Source organism: Canis lupus, chromosome 3 (assembly GCF_003254725.2).
Source record: "Canis lupus dingo isolate Sandy chromosome 3, ASM325472v2, whole genome shotgun sequence".
Taxonomy (NCBI): domain Eukaryota; kingdom Metazoa; phylum Chordata; class Mammalia; order Carnivora; family Canidae; genus Canis; species Canis lupus.
The window spans coordinates 25,620,891-25,639,271 of NC_064245.1; the positions used below are offsets into that span (position 1 = coordinate 25,620,891).

Consider the following 18,381-nt stretch of genomic DNA (forward strand, 5'->3'; position numbering starts at 1 on the left):
TTAAAATAGAGTGGGTGGATGGGTTAAATAGGTGATGGGGACTAAAAAGGGCACCTGTTGGATGAGCACTGGGTATTGTATGGAAGTGTTGAAACTAGTATTACATTGTATGTTAATTTATTGGAATTTAAGTAAAAACTTTTTAAAAAGTTAAACAGCAATATAAGACAATGCAGGTGACAACTAAAATGGGAGTATAATCATGGTGAGAAGGCAATTAAAAGTGTTAGCGAGAGAGAAAGCAAAGTACAGAAATGGTTAAGTTATGAAGAAGAAGTAAAAGGTATCTGGGAGAATAGGAAAAGAATGAAAAAATAGGAAAATTTGGTGATGAGAAGACATTGTAAATAACATGGAATTTTCCACTAAATATGAAGGATTAGAAATGAAACTGGGGCTAATTTTACTGTATTAATAGGGAGATTTCTTTGTTTCTTGCCATACTAGTTATGAGAATTTTTTAGAATATATTTTTAGGACCTTTATTCTTTTAAAAGTACTTTTGCATATACCATGTCTTGTATCTGTATAAAAGCTTGTAAAATACACAACAGATATTATTTTCTCTCTTTTTACACAAAGAAACTAATGGAAAAAAGCTATTTTCTCAAGGTCAGATTTAGAATTAGAATTGAAATTTCCTGAATTGTAACCAGTGCTCATCTCAGTAACAGATGATATTTCTTCAACACAGAGCAGAATTTAGTGGCCCACTATTAATAAGACATTAATTACAGTTCCCTTTTGAACATCCTGAGTGGCTAATTCTAGACAGTAGATAAAAATGGGACTCAGAAAAGTCGTCTCTTCTGAGTCTGGTCTATATTGAGGCATCCATGCATCACTGGCAGCTGCATGTAGGGTGAGGGGGTGGTTGCCATAGGATACTCAGGAAATGAGTTGGAGTATGAGGGTCAAAGGTAGGATAACAAAATGTTTGCTGTCTTATCTAGGACAGGTATCTACTACACTTATAACAGCTGATACTGCTTGGACTGCCAAAGCTGTATAACCTTGCCCATAATCAGCATGAGCCATCTTGAAGTGAGAACTCTTTAATACCATATTCACATTAGAGGTAAAATGATGTAAGAACTAAAAAGTTCAGGTCCAGCTCTGCCACTAATCAACTGTGTGTCCTCTAGGCAAATTATTTAATCTCTTTAAGCTTCAGCTCTCTCATTGATCAAATAGGCATAATAATGGAAGATTAAAAAAAATAATAATGGGAAGATTAAATGCTGAATGTATAATGCTTAGTATATGATGCTTGAGTTTAGCACATAAGCTATTTTAATGATACTTTAAAATATGAATTTATCATTAATCCAAGAGTATTGTGAGAATTTTATGATAGTGGGACAAGATATAATGCTTGCATCTTGTAAATTATTAAATAATGCTAAGGAATAAGACAAGTACATGTATTTGGAAGTTTTAAGGTGATGAACAGGTACATGTACATTTTATGTAAAACCCTACTCTTATGTAAGTTAGGAATAGATAGTTTTCTTCAGTATAGATTATGAGTATGTAAGATTCTTTGAAAATATTTTTGAGGCCAAAGAGAAATAACTTCCTTAGGTATTAATGATTTGAAATTATGGTAACATGGCTTGCTCAAAATTATATATATCTCCTGTGGTTTTTTCTTTTTTCCTTCTTTTTTATTTTTATTTTTGTCAGAAAGTCCTGAATGTGGCCAGTGGATTAAGGTTATATAATTATGTTAGCGTCCCATCTTCTGGACCCCTCTGGCATGTTTATTCGCCCTTGTAGACGTTTCTGACAACTATTTTGCTTTCCTTACTTCATAGAGATATTGACAGCTAGTGAAATCACTTTCACTCACATCCTCAGAGTAGAAGAAAAATGGTGTTTGGATGAGAATCCTCAACTTGGAAATCTTGTGTTTTCCTTTGATTTATGTGGGGAAATTTTTAATAATAATAAATGGTACCAGTACAAAGATATTAATATTTTGCAGGCTTTGATTCCTGTGTTTTAGTCTCTGAGTACTTCATTTTTAAAAATACTTTATTTATTTATTTATTTATTTATTTATTTATTTATTTATTTGAGAGAGAGATGGAGAGAAAGCAAGCAGGGCAAGTAGCAGAGGGAGAGGGAAAAGCAGACTTTACGGTGAGCATGGAACCCCACACGGAGTTTAATCTCAAAACCCTGAGATCATGACCTGAGCCAAAATCAAGAGTAGGTAACTTAACTGACTGACCCCTTTAACTACTTCATTTGTAAAACACATGTTTTTCACTTGTATCTGCTTAGAAACAAAGAAACTGTGTAAATCTAAACCATTACTCATAATGATGAATCTTCCATATTTCAAAGATTATATTTTTATATCAAACTTAATAGATGTAGAGGTGAGAGCAAATGAGAAGCTCCTTAGCCACTAGCATTTCTGGTTGTGGAAAGAGGAAGTCTGTGTCTTTGGAATTATAGAATTATCTGCCCTCGGTCCTAATGAGAATCAAGGAATTAGTTCAGTGGGACCTCAAAAAAGCTACTAAAGAAGTTAATGAAATTCTTCCAGCTAAGAACAAATCAAGTATTGTTACGAATCTCACCTACTTAAAAAGCCTAATTTCTCCTCTAAGACGTAAGTCCACATTTTCAGATGATAAGTGTTATATTATCATAATATCAGCCAAAAGCATTTGCCCAGAATATTTGTAAAGTCTTGATGACATATGAGATGTAACTTCTTCAGAGTTGTATTTAGGTGCTATAGGAAATTGAGTTGAAATTTTGAATTCAACTCATCACTAGTTTTGTATCCACAGTCACATACAGCCATTGATACCATGGATTATATATCTTTTTTTTTTTCTTTTCTGCAGGATATGATGTAGCATATTGCATAGATTTTGCATTAATATATACTTGAAGTATTAGAAAGTATTAGAAAAAAATAATAGTTTAAAATTTTAATTTATCAAGGGTTTATAGTGGTCTTAACCTTGTTATTTTCTAAATTAACTAAGTGATTTGTCTACTGTCCCACAAAGCCAAGCATGGATTAATTGCAGAATGTGAACTCATGTTGATCACAATGAAGCTTTGTTGTTATGATATAACTAACATTACATAATTTTTTCAAATATTAGGATGGTATTATAGCAGTCCCAATATACTGTATGAACAGCTTATTAGTGCAAACACATGGGTTGAATTTTCTAGGAAAGATAAACTTTTGAAGTATATTTCCCATCTGTGATCACTTCTTAGGTGAAAACATACAAATACTTATAAAATAAATGAAATGTGTTTAACATGAATATCATAGCTCGAAAAATAAATTTTTGTTTAACTTTTAAACTAATTTTGTACTTTGAATTTCATATTTCAGATTATTATTTTTTAAAAAGATTTTATTTATTCATTCATGAGAGACACAGAGAGAGAGAGAGGCAGAGACACAGGCAGAGGGAGAAGCAGGCTCCATGCAGGGAGCCCAACGTGGGACTCAATCCTGGGTCTCCAGGATCAGGCCAGGCCCTAGGCTGAAGGCGGCGCTAAACCATTGACCCACCCAGGCTGCCCTATTTCAGATTATTTTTACTTAATTGTGAAACTCTGCTAATGAGTAGGGTTTTTTAAATTGAAATTTTACCTTATTTTTATAATGAGTATTCTTTATTATTAGTATCTCATAGCTTTCTGGTAGCCACCTTAGCTATATAGTCTTTGAAGTGATGGACTAGAGATTCTGAATACACAAAACATAATGAACATTTGTTTTAGTCATGTAAAATGGTACCTAGAAAGGCTGGCTAGGGGTAAGTTGTGTTTTTTCCCCTCAGTTTTTTCAAATTGTGGCAAAATGCACAAAACATAAAATTCACCATCTTAACCATTTTTAAGTGTGTATTTCAGTGTTATTAAATACATTCATAATGTTTGTAACCATCACCACCATCCATCTCCATAACTCTTTTTATCTTGTGATACTGAAACTCTATATTCATTAAACAGTGACTCTCTATTCCCTGTCCTTCCAGCTTCTGTCATCCACCATTCTGTTTTCTTTCTTTATGATTTTTGGCTACTATACATATCTTATTTAAGTAGAATCATATAGTATTTGTCTTTTAGAGACTAGCTTATTTCACTTAGCATAATATCTTTGTGGTTCATCCATGTTGTACATATGTTAAAATTCTCTTCCTTTTAAAGGTTGAATAATATTCCGTGGCATTTTTATACTATATTGTCTTCTCCATCAGTGGTTGCTTCCACTGGGGTTGCTTCCCAGTTTTAAATGTTGTAAATAATGCTGCTATGAACCTGGGTGTATAAATATCTTTTTGAGATTTTTAATTCTTTTGGATATAAACCGAGAAGTGGAATTGCTTGATCATATGGTTAAATTTATTTCTAAGTATTTTATTCTTTTTGGTGCAGTTGTAAATGGAATTGTTCTCTTAATTTCTCTTCTTGACAGTTCATTATTGGTTTATAGAAACTTAATGATTTTTGAATCTTGAATTTATATCCAGCAACTTTACTGAATCCATTTATTTAGTTCTTACATTTTTTTGGTGGAGTCTTTAGTAATTTGAGGCTTCTCCCCCACCCCCCTTCTAGCATCTAGCTCTAAAGGTTTGTCAAGTTTATTGATCTTTTCCAAGAACCAACTTTTGATTTATGGATTTTCTCTGTTGTTTTCCTGTTCTCGATTTCATTGATCTCTGTTCTGATCTTTATTATTTCCTTCTACTAGCTTTGGGTTTAATTTGCTCTACTAGTTCCTTAAGTTTTAAAGTTAGGTTGTTGATGTAAGATCTGTCTTGTTTTTTAAATATATTTATAACTTTAAGTTTCCCTCTAATACTGCTTTTACTATATCCCGTAAGTTTTCATATGTTGGGTTTTCATGTCATCTTTAAGTATTTTTTTAATTTCCCTTGTGATTCTTGTTTGATTCATTGGGAGTTTGCATTAATTTCACAAATTTGTGAATTTTTTAGTTTTCCTTCTGTTATTCAGTTCTAACTTCATCCCACTGTGGTCAAAGAAGATACTTTGTATATCTACTTATCTTTTCAAATCTTGAGACTTAATGTATGCTCTAACTTATGGCCTATCCTGGAAAATGCCTCAATTGCACTTGAGAAGTTAGTTTATTATGTTGTTTAATTGCCATTTCCTTTTTATCTTCTCTGGTTGTTTTATCCAGTACTGAGAGTGAAGTATTAATATCTGTAATTATTATTGTAGAACTGTGTATTTCTCTTTGGTAAATGTCTTCAAAGGGTATGTATCGTAATCTTTATTCAAGGAGATCATACATGGGTAATGTAGGATTGTCAGAAATATACCACATATAAAGTTATCCCATTTTATTAAATTGTTTTATTATCCCTCATCTTGATCTTGTAAACTTTTGACTCTGATTAAATCCATACAGGGAAACCAAAAAATAGAAATAGAACAATGTTACTATTCTAGGGTAAAACCTCAATTTAATTATGTATGTATAAATAATCATTTATTTATAGTTATTTAATAACTTTTAGGATGTAATCTAATTATAAATTAATGGTTTTCTTCCAGTCCACTTTGTAAGAAACATTTTAAAAATGATAATGTGAAAATTTTCAAGAGGGATCTTTTAACATTTGCTAGAAAATTAGTGAATAAGAAGAGATATTAAGGTATTATAATTCTGCACATAATATTCTATGATTAAACTTAATACAGTTTAAAGATTACCAACCATTATGAAATTTTGGTTTAAAAGCTTTGAAGTTCCTTAAGAACATGAAAAATAAGAATAATTGCAATATACTATAACTCATAACACACTAGATGCAGGTGGAAAATTTTTAGCTGTATCTTTGTATATCTGTAATTCTTGCACTTTTTATACAAAAAGGGAGATAGGAAGGCCAAGCACAACTTTTAACTGATTTCCTTCTCTTAAAAGAATTGAAGTTTACTCAAATTATTTTTTCTTTATTCTCCTTGTTTATTGTAGAAACTTGAAATTAAATGCCAATGTTCAATCATTCATATTTTTCACCTTTGAAGGTAATCTTATTTTACTGAACTCATTGTATTATAACGCCTACAGAATGTTTTCTTCTATCTGGGGAGAGAGGAATTCAGACTGAGTCTTTAAGGGTCAAACCAAAGAGGCCAGGTTTAATTTACCAAGTTTTTATTGTACCATCGTTACCTGTGCCCTTGGTACAATGACCTGCCCTAACAATATGTATGCATATTAAGCTTTTATACAAGCTAATCACAGTGTTGATTATATTATTGCTAGTATGCTTACTCTATGTCATATGTTCTGTTTATGTTATATAATTTAATTTTCTCAACAACCCCATTTTATAGAGGAGGAAATTGTGTTTCTGACTTGTTCAGGCAACTGGAGCTAGTAATTAATTGGCAGGGCTGGCTTCTGTCTGAGATATATCCTATTCCAAAACCTGTGCTCTTAACTACTTGATTTAGTCTACTTTGCAATTTTTGTAGAGTGAAAAATGTATAATAAAAAAAGATTTCTGTTGATCAGTATAATTACCTTTGTTCGTTTCCAGTATTTCTAGACATTTGCTTTCCTGAGTTTTGAATCCTTTGGTTATGCTCATTTTTAATTTTACAGATGAAAGAATGATCAGAGACATAAGATTTATAAGCAGGGTAATTATTTTTTCCCAACCAATTTCACCTTGCTTATTCCCATTTTCTTGAATAGACGGAAAAAAAGAGAAATGACCTTTTTGAATTTTCAAAATTACTAACCTATTTTGGAAATTGCAAGGGCAAACAAGAGGATATTTTAAGAACATATATTTGTTTGAACAATCTGATTTAATGGTCAGGATATTGGCCTGGCAGTTGGACGACAAAATTATCTTGAAAAAAATAATGAACTACTTTATTCTTTAATGATTAAATTAGGATATTATTTACTGTTTTTATTCTTCATAGGAAAGTTATGAAAAGCATTATAATTATTTCAATTGTGTTTAAGTGATATAAACAGACAATTAAGAATGACAGTTTAAAATTTTTAAAAATTATCCTTTTAGAAAAAATCTTAGCATTTCTGAGAGATAGCTAGATTATACCCTATTATTGCAGGAAGAACCTTTTCTAAGTTTAAACCTTTTAAAGAAATATTTGTCCTGAAGAAGAAAACACTTTTTATATAAAGAATAATACATGTCTTCAATTTTTGGAATTGTGATCTCTCCTTTGGTGTTATATGATTTTTTTTAATGTTACCATAATTACTTTTTTAGTGTATTTTGGGATCTCTACTGTGCAGCTCCAGAAAGACGGGAAACATGTGAACATTCAAGTGAAGCAAAAGCCTTCCATGATTATGTGAGTTAATATATAATTTTACTAAGTCATATTATCAGTTTTCTTTTTAATCACTGCTCCTGAAAAATGTATTGGACCATCTATTCTTTTCCATTGGTTTTAAGAAATTGGCTGTTATTTTTTTTCTGGAGAAATAGGGTTATAACTTTAAAAGTGAAATACAAATGAGTATTTAAGTCTTGTTGAAAATCTTAGGATAAGAGGTTAGTCCAAATGCCGTTATTAAAGGTTTTTATTTTTTATCTATAAGTATGCCTGATTTGTGAAAATTCAGATTTATAAAAATTAAGTATTAATTCTGTATTCCATAAAAGGAGTCATAAGAATTCTGTAAATGATAAGTTCCTCTTTTGTACATAAGATTGAAAAAAATGTATGATAATATACTTTTCTTTTTTATACCTTTGGATTATATATTAGAAAGCTAAATATCCATTACACTGAATTCATTTCTACAAATAAAATTTATTGTGAATTAAAGGAAACACAAGAGAGCAAAAGATTCTGTGCAAAAACAAAAATGCAGTTAAAAAATTTTTTTTAATTCCTAAGGAAGGACATGTACTATCCATAGCTAGGTGATGTAGATTGAGCATTTTGTTAGAAGAACTGCAAATGTGGTTTTAGAGAGTCGATGGTATCAGGAAGTAGAACTGTAGAAAAAGAGGAGGAGGAAAAAAATGCAAGATTTTTTTTAGGGAAAAAATGCATTTAAAAATAAGATGGTATTGTGAAGGGGCTGGGAAAATACTGTTTGCATAATTGACCATAAAGGAAGGACAACCTGAGTTTGGGAGGAAGGAAATCCAGTGTCCTTAGTTTGAAGGAAGTGGAAATGGAGCTGAGACCTGAGGTCATCTGGTAGTGACTACCTAAAACTTAATCAGAGAGCTATTTTAGTTGATAGGAGGGGGACATCATTCTGTGTGAATAGCCTTAAAACTGGGCTCAAAAAGGAAAAAAGACCTTGTTCTTCCAAAAGACATACTTCAGCCTTAGACTAAAGAGTAGGCATAGCTAGGACATTACAGCCCCCAAAGAGCATAAGGAAAAGTGTACAGGCTGAAGAGAAGTAAAAGTCTTGGGAATCTGGGAGGGACAGTGTAATACTTTAACCTTGTGCTAAACTGGTTAACGTGACTGCTCATGCTTGCCTCATCTGATATTGATTATATTCATAAAGCTTGCTATGCAGTAAGCAATAATACTTCTTGGGGAGAAGATGAGCGAAAGGGATGCTTCTGCATGTAAAGAAAAAGTAGAGAAAAGGCAGATAAGGCAGGGCCCAGGACATAGTATTTATCTGGATAATCTTGTTTTCCATTTTTACCCTTGGCAGAAAGTAGAGCAGAGACCCAACCGTCAAGATAATAAGGAATCTGGCTAGAGGGGGATGGATACTCCACCTCATATATCTCCCACACCAAAAAGACACACCCAGATATGGTCTACCAGTCATGGGAAATATTTTTTAAATACTCACTAACTTTGATAACTAGATGGCCTTAAATAATGCCAGAATTGTAGTCCAAGGACCATAATTTTTATGAATCTACATTTTAAGAAATTAATTATATAAATACTTCTTCATAATTCTATTGTAGAGGAAGATGCACCCTACTGTTCACCATGGAGGTCTTATAAGGAATATCGAACTAATATAGATCTCATAGAAACATTAGATACATCTTTGTCATTGTCAGAGCCTCATCATCATCGTTGTCATATACGTGTTGCATTCATAAGGCATTTTCATTAACACTTACTAACTTTAGGAACCCACTTAAATATTTCAAGGTTTTTTAAAATGAGCATTGACTAGAGGCACGAGTGAAATAGATTAGATTATATTAGAAATAGTGAAATAGATTAGAATAGATTTTCAAGGAAGAATAACCCCTTAGCATGTAATTTGGTCCTAAGAAAATGTAGTTTAGAAAAAATTAAGTATTTGGATTTTTAAATACATTATGAGTATTAGCACATGCTTTATTAGATATTTTATGACTTTACCTTAAGTATTTTAAGAAATTTGATTTTTTTATGTGGCATTTTTATTATAACTTTAAGCCAGTTTATTTTCAGTGATAATACATCTCCAATTTTTTTAAAATGGAGATTTGTGAAAGAGTTTGACTTACATAATTTCATGTTATAATTGGGTTTTTAGAAATATACTTTTTTTGTAGCTTACTTTACTGGTAATTTTCATGAGTAGGATTTTCTGACTTAGTGACAGTTTCTGAAAATGATCAACATAATTCATCTTTAATGTGTAGATATAGAAGTTTGAAAAACTCAGGGAAGAAAATGGGAAACAGGAACAAATAATAAGATTGTAGTAAAATTCTAGAATGTTATATTTCTTTATTAGAGTTCATTATGGAACCATTTCTAAGTAGTAATTATTAGGTAGACCTACTGAATTTTAAGGTAACTCTTGGGAGGCATTCTGATAAATGTTTTCTTTAATACCTTCATCTTTAGAATAAAAAAAATACTTATTTGTATGTAAAATTCTCATGTTTATTTATTTACTTTTAAGTTTATTTTTTTTAAAGATTTTATTTATTTGTTCATGAGAGACACAGAGAAAGAGGCAGAGACACAGGCAGAGGGATAAGCAGGCTCCATGCAGGGAGCCCAATGTTGGTACTCGATCCTGGGACTCTAGGATCACCCCCTGAGCCTAAGTCAGACACTCAACCACTGAGCCACAGAGGTGTCCCATATTCTCATGTTTAAAAAAGTAGTCTTGTTATTTTATAGTCTTTGTTTATCTATATGATTGAATGGATAACAAAATGTAGACTACTTTTTGGAAGAAATAATGGGGAGGCATAATGAAGAAAATAACAAATAATCTTCTTAATTAAAAAATAGGCTAAAATATTAAGAATGATTACTTTTTGATATTGGAATAATGCATGACTATTATTTTTTGTCTATATATCTGTATTTTCCAAATATCTTTGGTTAATATTAATTTTATATTCAGGAAATTTACTCTAAAACAGATTAAATTTTACCTTTCAGTGAATTACAGTGTCTCTTCTAAAAATAGAAAATAAAAAACTTAAGAAAATAAAGTTTACATTTGAGGTGGTCCTGTGTTTTTATACGCTGTAGGCATTTAGCATCGCTTATGAAAAAATTTGTATTTTTTGTATTTGTACCTATTAAGGGAGAGATCTATAAACTGGGTAGATGGTACTTTTAGACATTGTATATTTTTTATTTTTTTATTTAACGATTTTATTCACTTATCTGAGAGTAAGACAGAGAGAGAGAGCATGAGCTATGGGGAGGGGCAGAGGGGGAGGGAACCTGATGAGGGACTCTATCCTAGGACCCCGAGATCATGACCTAAGCTGACGCCAGATGCTTAACCGCTTAACAGACTAAACTACCCAAGTGCCCTCACTGTATACTTTTTAATAAATTTTTTATGGTAGTTGTTATCCTAGAAACATTTTTAGCTTTTGGTTTATTTATTTATTTAGTTAGTTAGTTTAAGTTTTCCTGATCATTGCTTCTTTAGAATATGGATTTTTGTCACTTTATTATTTTATTTGCCAAATGGTTATAGACATCCTTTCCTTCAAAAGTTGATGTTCTTTCCTTCAAAAAACCACACCGTTCATATTTTATTGTGAGAAAAAAAAGAAAACATTTAAGATGAGTAAAACCTTGATCTTCTTGCATTTATATTTTAAAACATTAAATATTTAGCATCTATATGGAATACTATATGTAAAATCGTGATACATTTGGAAATCAACAGTTAATAGTGTATATGAATGCACTTTTGGATGACAAAGTTCTAAAAAGCACAAGGAAATGATCATTATGCAAGTTAGGATAATGGTTACTAATGGGAAATGGGAAGAGGTTATGATTGGGATAGGGCTCATGGAAAGGGCTTTTGAGATAGTTGGCAAAATTCCATTTTGCCTGGCCATGGTGATGGTTACTTTATAGTAACCATGTGTTTGCTTTATCATATTTTGCAAAATTCATAAATTTAACCTATATTTTTCTATATTTGTATTTTTTAATTTTAAAATAACAAGATTTTAAGCTATAATTAAGATAATTAATTTTAGAAAAGAAATATGTACAGTATTTTTTAATGTCTTTATGGTATTGCTATGGTTCATCTTTGAGACCTGATGGCATCAAATAAAGGGATGATCTCCAAACAAATCTGTTGGATTCTTCTCTACTATGACAGGTACTGTGAAATATGTCCACCTGTTGATTTTCTAGAGGGAAGTAGAGAATAAAATCAGAAATGTTGGAGGAAATTTTAATAATTAGGAATTTATCTTATAAGAGGATGTAGAGGTTTTACTATAGAACAATTATTTTGCCATGTGGCTAGGAGATGCCTAACATGAACCAGTTATTTTTATCCTGAGTGACAAGTAAGTTCATCTGAGCTGTTAAATTATTATTAGATACTATAATAATATTGTGATTAAAAAGTAAATGGTCACCTTGCATGATTAAAAATAACACCTACTAATTTGGAAAGTTTATTGAACTAGCTTTTATTTTCTCCTTACTGGTTATGTTTTTATTTTACCCTGAAATCACAGGCAATGCTTTTATGTGGAGTTAATTAATGTTTACTAGCTTTTTTTTCTGCTTCAGATTAACATAGAGTTGTTTTATTTTACAATTTATTTCTAATTTCATTCATTTCCTAAGAAAAGTATCAATATATACTACTGAACTTAATGAGAAATGTATATAGTGATTATAATTTTAGTTCTCTGGTATGGATGAAGATTCCTTAATTGTCCTAAAGCAATGATAGGGCCAAAATATATTATTGCTTTAGTGTGGTAGTAATGAAATCACATTATTACAATGAGCTCTTTGAGAGCAGAAAATTAGATTTGTTCTTCCCCAGGGTCTGTCGAATAATAGATGTTCAATAAATGTTGACAATGCAGTGGTCTGTAAGTTTGGGAGACTGGACATGTTTTATTTTTTTAAATTTAAATTCAATTAACATAAAATATATTATTAGTTTCAGAGGTAGGGGTCAGTGATTCATCAGACTTCTATAACACCAGTATTCATTACATCACATGCCCTCCTTAATGTCCATCATGCATTTGCCCCATCTCCCCACTCCCCTCCTCTCCAGCAACCCTCAGTTTATTTTCTATGATTAAGAATCTCATGATTTGTCTCCCTCTCTGATTTTTGCTTTGTTTTGTTTTTTTCCTCTCTTCCTCTGTAATCCTCTGTTTTGTTTCTTAAATTCCACATGAGTGGAATTATGATCTGAGATCATATAATTGTCTTTCTCTGATTGACTTTTTTCACTTAGCATAATACCCTCTAGTTCCATGAGACTAGAGATATTTTAAATTGTTTGGATGTTTGGATAAAGTGATAGACTTTAGTCATAAGTGTTGATAACATGTGGCTGATTTTTATATTCTTGCCTAAGAGAATGTTTATAACATCTAGAAAGGATTTTGTTATATTATAGGTTTGTAGTGATGGGATACTTTAAAAAAATTATATAAAACATGTGATATTATGTAATTAAAATAATAGGAGAATAATGTTTTTATTCCTACCTCATGAAAATTATTTTCTCAGATAATCATATATTATTTAGGAAAATACTTCTGTAGAAAGTATAGCATAGTCAGTAATATTGTAGTAGTTTGGTCTGGTGATAGATGGTAACTACACTTACTGTATTAAGCATTTATAATATATATAATTATCAAATCACTATTTTGCACACTTGAAACTAAAATATTGTATGTCAACTATACTTCAATTAAAATATTTTTTATAAAAGAAAAAGGAACTATTGCAGATTTAAGTATACCCTTTGTATAACATCTTCCGTGTACCTCCTTAATATTCCTGTGTATTAGATTTTTATAATGAGATGTTTTCTATAATGATTTGTGAACTTCCTCAGGGATTAGGCTTTGTTTTACTTGTCTTTTCATCCCCTGTGCCCTCTGTGGTGCTGGACATGAGATATTCAAATTATGTGGGGTGTTTATATAAATGAATGATGAAATAAAATATTATCTAATAAGTATTTGTTATTTCTTGTCTTAGTATATATAACTGGATGGTAGTTGCAGGAAGGTCATTTAATACTACCTTTATTCATTTTGTATTTCAAAACAAATTTGGATAAAACAGTAGTCTGTAAAGACATAACAAATGAATCAAAGCAGACAGCAAAGGCTTTATATCTCAGGAGGCATGGCACTAGGGAATCTAACTGTGAACAAAATAAATATCCCTATTCTCATGGGCTACCACCTAGTGAAAGAGACTTTTCCCCAAGAAGTTTGAAATATCAAGTAGTAAAATACATGGAGAGATTATATTTCATATTGCTATATCAATCAGAATGTATATATATGTATGTAAGAATATGGAAAGAGAGATGGCAAATACACACAAATTCTAATATGTGTTTAGATTTTGGCATATAGTAGCTATAATTAGTAAATGCTCAAATGAATGAATCACCTTAGGCCATAATTCTCCTAAACAATGCATATAAATTAGAGTTCTTAATAGGCTAGGAACAAATAGAATTACATTTAAAATCCATTAAAGATGATAAAAACTGTTTTAGGTGTGTGACTAATATTGTCAGTATATAGGCTTTTCTTCACCTCAGTAGGTAGCGATGTAGTAAGATTCACTTTTTACCTTTTCTGCTCTATTGTTTCTATCATTGTTTTCATTTAAGATCCAGTTTAATTTCTTTTGCCATGTATAAACCTTATAAACCACCTTATATTCTTTCTAGCATAAGGTAAGTTATTTATTTTTTGGTTTTGTGTAGCCTATGTTAATTTGAAAACACACTTTCACCACTTTACCTGTGGTGTCTGTGTGTCTGTATTTCTAGCTTGTCTGTTGCTGCACCTAGGATTGCTTCTGGGTGGCTTCTAAGTACTGCTGATAACAGTATCAGCTGTGTTTCTTATTTCTTTTGATCCTGGAATTTCTTATAGGGCAATATGTGATGTCAGTCATTTGACAGAAAACATGAATAAAGGAGACAATCAAAGAAACTATAAAGCATTGTGAAAGGATTTGACTTAAAAATCTTTTATAGCATAATTTGTAGCATTAGAGAGATATTATGAAACCCTTAAATGAATGAGGAAACTAATGTGGAAAAGAGATAAGCAGAACAAGGATGAGCTTATTGACAATTTGTTTCATTGTGGAAAATATATTTTTTTAAAAATATGATTTAAAGGAATTTCATCTTAAACCTCGTTCTTCATACTGATGTATTCATTTTTAATAAAAGTTTCTGGTGAATGTGAAAAGATGAATATGGGAAGATCTTTATTCTTTACTATTTTTGATGCTGATGATACACTGCCTCAGGTTATGTTGCCAAAAGAGTCCTAACATAAAAACAAAACCTGATAGAAATATGATACTCTTTCAAAAATAATACCTATTTCTAATGTACTTTTAAAACTAGGAAATGCATAAATTTATAAGTCATATGTAGTAAGCTATTTTGGAGATTTTTAAAAGGAAAAGTGAAATATATCTAAATACCTTAGATTTATGGTGTCATATTTCTATAGCCACTTTGTTTACTTTTCATATATTATACAACTTGATTTAGAATTGGTCTATTAAAAAAATAGAATTGCTCTATTTTGGGGGCACCTGGCTTAGAAAGTAGAACATGAAAAAAAAAAAAAAGAAAGTAGAACATGCAACTCTTAATCTCAGAGTTGTAAGTTTGAGCCCTGTGTTGGGTATAGAGATTACTTAAAAATAAAATCTTTAAACAAACAACTAAAAGGCCAAAAAAAATAGTAGCTCTATTTTGGACAACTTAGACAACTTCATTCTAGTCTTGTCTTGTGTTTTATTCCTTTCCCCCTTTGATATGAGGGAAAGACATTAAAAATACTTGGCAAAACTCTTTTTTTTTTTTTTTTACCACATCTAGTTTTCAATTATTCTTGTATTTCTTGGATTCTGTGGGCATTGGTGGTGAGGTTAGGGATCCATATCTCTTTAAATAAATGCCCACAAATTGAAGTATTGTATCTTTGAATATATACGAGAAATTTACATAATAGTTATTAAGAAATAATGGACAGGGCTATAAGTGACGTGACACAGTTTTGTACAAATAAGAATGCATTACCTATTTTCAGACTTAATGTTCATAAATTTGATTGCATTTATTTTGAGTATTAAGGGGTCCCCCTCCACCCTACATATATCTGATTTGATACTTTTCCCTGTCTCTTGGGTTTAAAACCACAAACATCTGCTGTTATAATACAAAGAATTATTTGCAGCCAGCCACAGTAGATAGATATCATTAGTTCTCAAAGCTCAGGTGCTAACTTTTGAATCTTTGAACTCTCTAGAAGGAAATTCTTGGAATCTCTTCAAAAAGAAGGTATAGATATTTTTAATGTAGTTTCATGATTTTTCTTATCAAAGACAAACTTTAAAATATGCAAGATATATTATGTTAAAATATCTAGATTTTTAAAGAAGAAAAGGAACCGCCTCTCTTTATTTCCTTTGTATATTACCAATGTCAGAATCCAGAACAATCAAAAAACTTTAAAAAGTTGAAAGATGCTTATTTTGGTTCAACCTACTTATTTTATTAGATATGCCATTGCTTAAAACTTGAGTGAGGTTTTGCCAGGAAAATTGAGATTTTCCAAATATTTCCTGAGTACTTTTTCAACTATCCTGGATAAAACTTTTGTTATGTCTACAATGGAGAGTTATTTTTTTAGCTTATTTAAAATATAATAAGTTATATTTTAGGATGATTAATATGAGGGCATTATGTCAGAGGAACTGAAGAAAAGAAAGGACTAAAGGTGAAGACTAGGAGGAGGCTACCCTAATAGTCTTGGTATAAGCTGAAAAGCCCTCTAGTTAGGGTGGCAGCGATTACAATAAAAAGTAAAAGATGAAAACGAAGGATAAAAAAGATGAGTTGTGAGAATCAAGGAAGAAAGAAAAGGTTTGAAATTTGTAGTTAACATTACTGATGAACCAAGATTCATTAGCAGATACCATTAGCAGATTTCAGAGAAATCTGAAATTTGGAAGGAAGAACATAGAGAAAGTAGGTTCAGCTAAGAGTGGGCTAAAAAATGAGAGAATAAGTGTAAATTAAGAATTGAGGCCTCGGAATAGAAATTTTGGGAAAAAATGCTCACATTTAGGGGGTGTTAGGAAAGAAGGTGCTACCATTAAGACCAATGGGAGACGGCCGGGATCCCTGGGTGGCGCAGCGGTTTGGCGCCTGCTTTTGGCCCAGGGCGCGATCCTGGAGACCCGGGATCGAATCCCACATCGGGCTCCCGGTGCATGGAGCCTGCTTCTCCCTCTGCCTATGTCTCTGCCTCTCTCTATTTCTCTCTCTGTGACTATCATAAATAAATAAAAATTAAAAAAAAAAAAAGTGGAAGACCAATGGGAGATAAATACCACACTGGATAGACTCGCTTAGATAGCTTAACTAGTGTTCTGCATAGCCAAGGAAATTTCCCGAATCAGTTCACTATTTCAGGGTGCTTCTATTTTGAACTCTAAGGCAACTAATAACATTTGTTTGGTGTTAATGTACTATGTTGAGTTCCTAAGATATTCAAAAGCTATTTATGGTTTTTGAAGCAAAACTTGAGATTCAAACTATGTCAATGCCTGAATGATCTATATAGGCCACAATTCATTTTAGAAAGCAGCAATGTATTGTATGGGGAAGAAAGTAGAGTCAAATATAGGAAGAAAACTAAATGGACGTAAATGATCCATGACTTCTTCTAGAAGTTTCTGAAAGTTAGATTAATAGGTAGGGAAATTTGTCTATATTAGTCCTCTTTCTTCGTTACAGCTTTGTTTTAGCAGTCAGTCATGTATTGACCTGCCTATTAAGTAAGTAAATGTAAAAATTTTCATACCTGGGCACCCTGGGTGGCTCAGCGGTTTAGCGCCACCTTCAGCCCAGGGCCTGATCATGGAGACCCAGGATCGAGTCCCACATCAGGCTCCCTGCATGGAGCCTGCTTCTCCCTCTGCCTGTGTCTCTGCCTCTCTCTCTCTGTGTGTCTCTCATGAATAAATAAATAAAATCTTAAAAAAAATTTTTTTTGATACCTAAGGGAGGTAAGCATATGTAAGAGCTGTAAAAATATATCATGTTCAATTTTATAGTCTAGTGGCTTATACTTAATCGGTAATAAATATTTGATGAAGGAATATACATTCTTCAGGCATACTATTTCTAAACTAAGTACCTACTTCCATGGGAACGTTGTAATGCTCACATGTGATCCATTCCATATTCCCTCTTCTTGTTTTCCCTTATTACCTTATTTTATGTGTCATCGTATACCTCCTGTCATCATTATCCTTCCTTTGTCACCTCTGAGATAAATATGAAAATGGAAATAAAGGAAAATATTTCAGAGCTGACGTCATACTATAGTTTTTATTGTGATCAAAAGCCTTAGATATTGAAAAATTACTTCTGTATTGCTTACAATAGGACTCTAATGTAATGTGTCTTAGAAATTATGGGGGTGTTTTCCTTACACAGATTTCATCAACACATAACACATACACATAACCACATACACCAGACTAACTTCCTTTTTTCTCTAATGTGAAATAGTCTTCCACAAGGAATTAGGAGCTTGCTCTAAGTTAAATCTGTAAACCTATCCTGTCATAGGTCTCCAACTTATATACCCTTCTTACCTTTTCCACGCCATAACTATAACCTTTGATCTTTTATCCCCATTTCCATTGTCAGTTTTTCCTCCAATAGGGCCTACTCTTTTTTTTAAGTCTAGGATTTTATGTTCATTCACAGGAAGTGGCAACGTGAGCAGTGGGAGATTTGCAGAGTATTAGGAATCTCAGCAGGATTTCATGTTTGAAATGGAAGTTATCCAGCTTTATCTCTGTGTCCACATTCCCAATTACTTATTTACA

The 18,381-nt window shown here is 31.7% G+C and overlaps 1 protein-coding gene across 10 annotated transcripts in view; it reads left to right on the forward strand.

The window, feature by feature from the left end:
- SSBP2 (single stranded DNA binding protein 2) overlaps window positions 1-18,381 on the forward strand; it is a 300,014-nt gene that overhangs the window by 111,907 nt on the left and 169,726 nt on the right. For 6 of the 10 annotated variants that reach the window (XM_025437648.3, XM_025437647.3, XM_025437650.3 and 3 more), the window contains one exon: window positions 7,284-7,368. In XM_025437648.3, the coding sequence (XP_025293433.1) occupies window positions 7,284-7,368 (85 nt within the window). Of the gene's footprint in view, window positions 1-6,004; window positions 6,058-7,283; window positions 7,369-18,381 lie in introns of all 10 variants that reach the window. The other 4 variants (XM_049108316.1, XM_049108320.1, XM_049108317.1 and 1 more) reach the window with 1 other exon arrangement.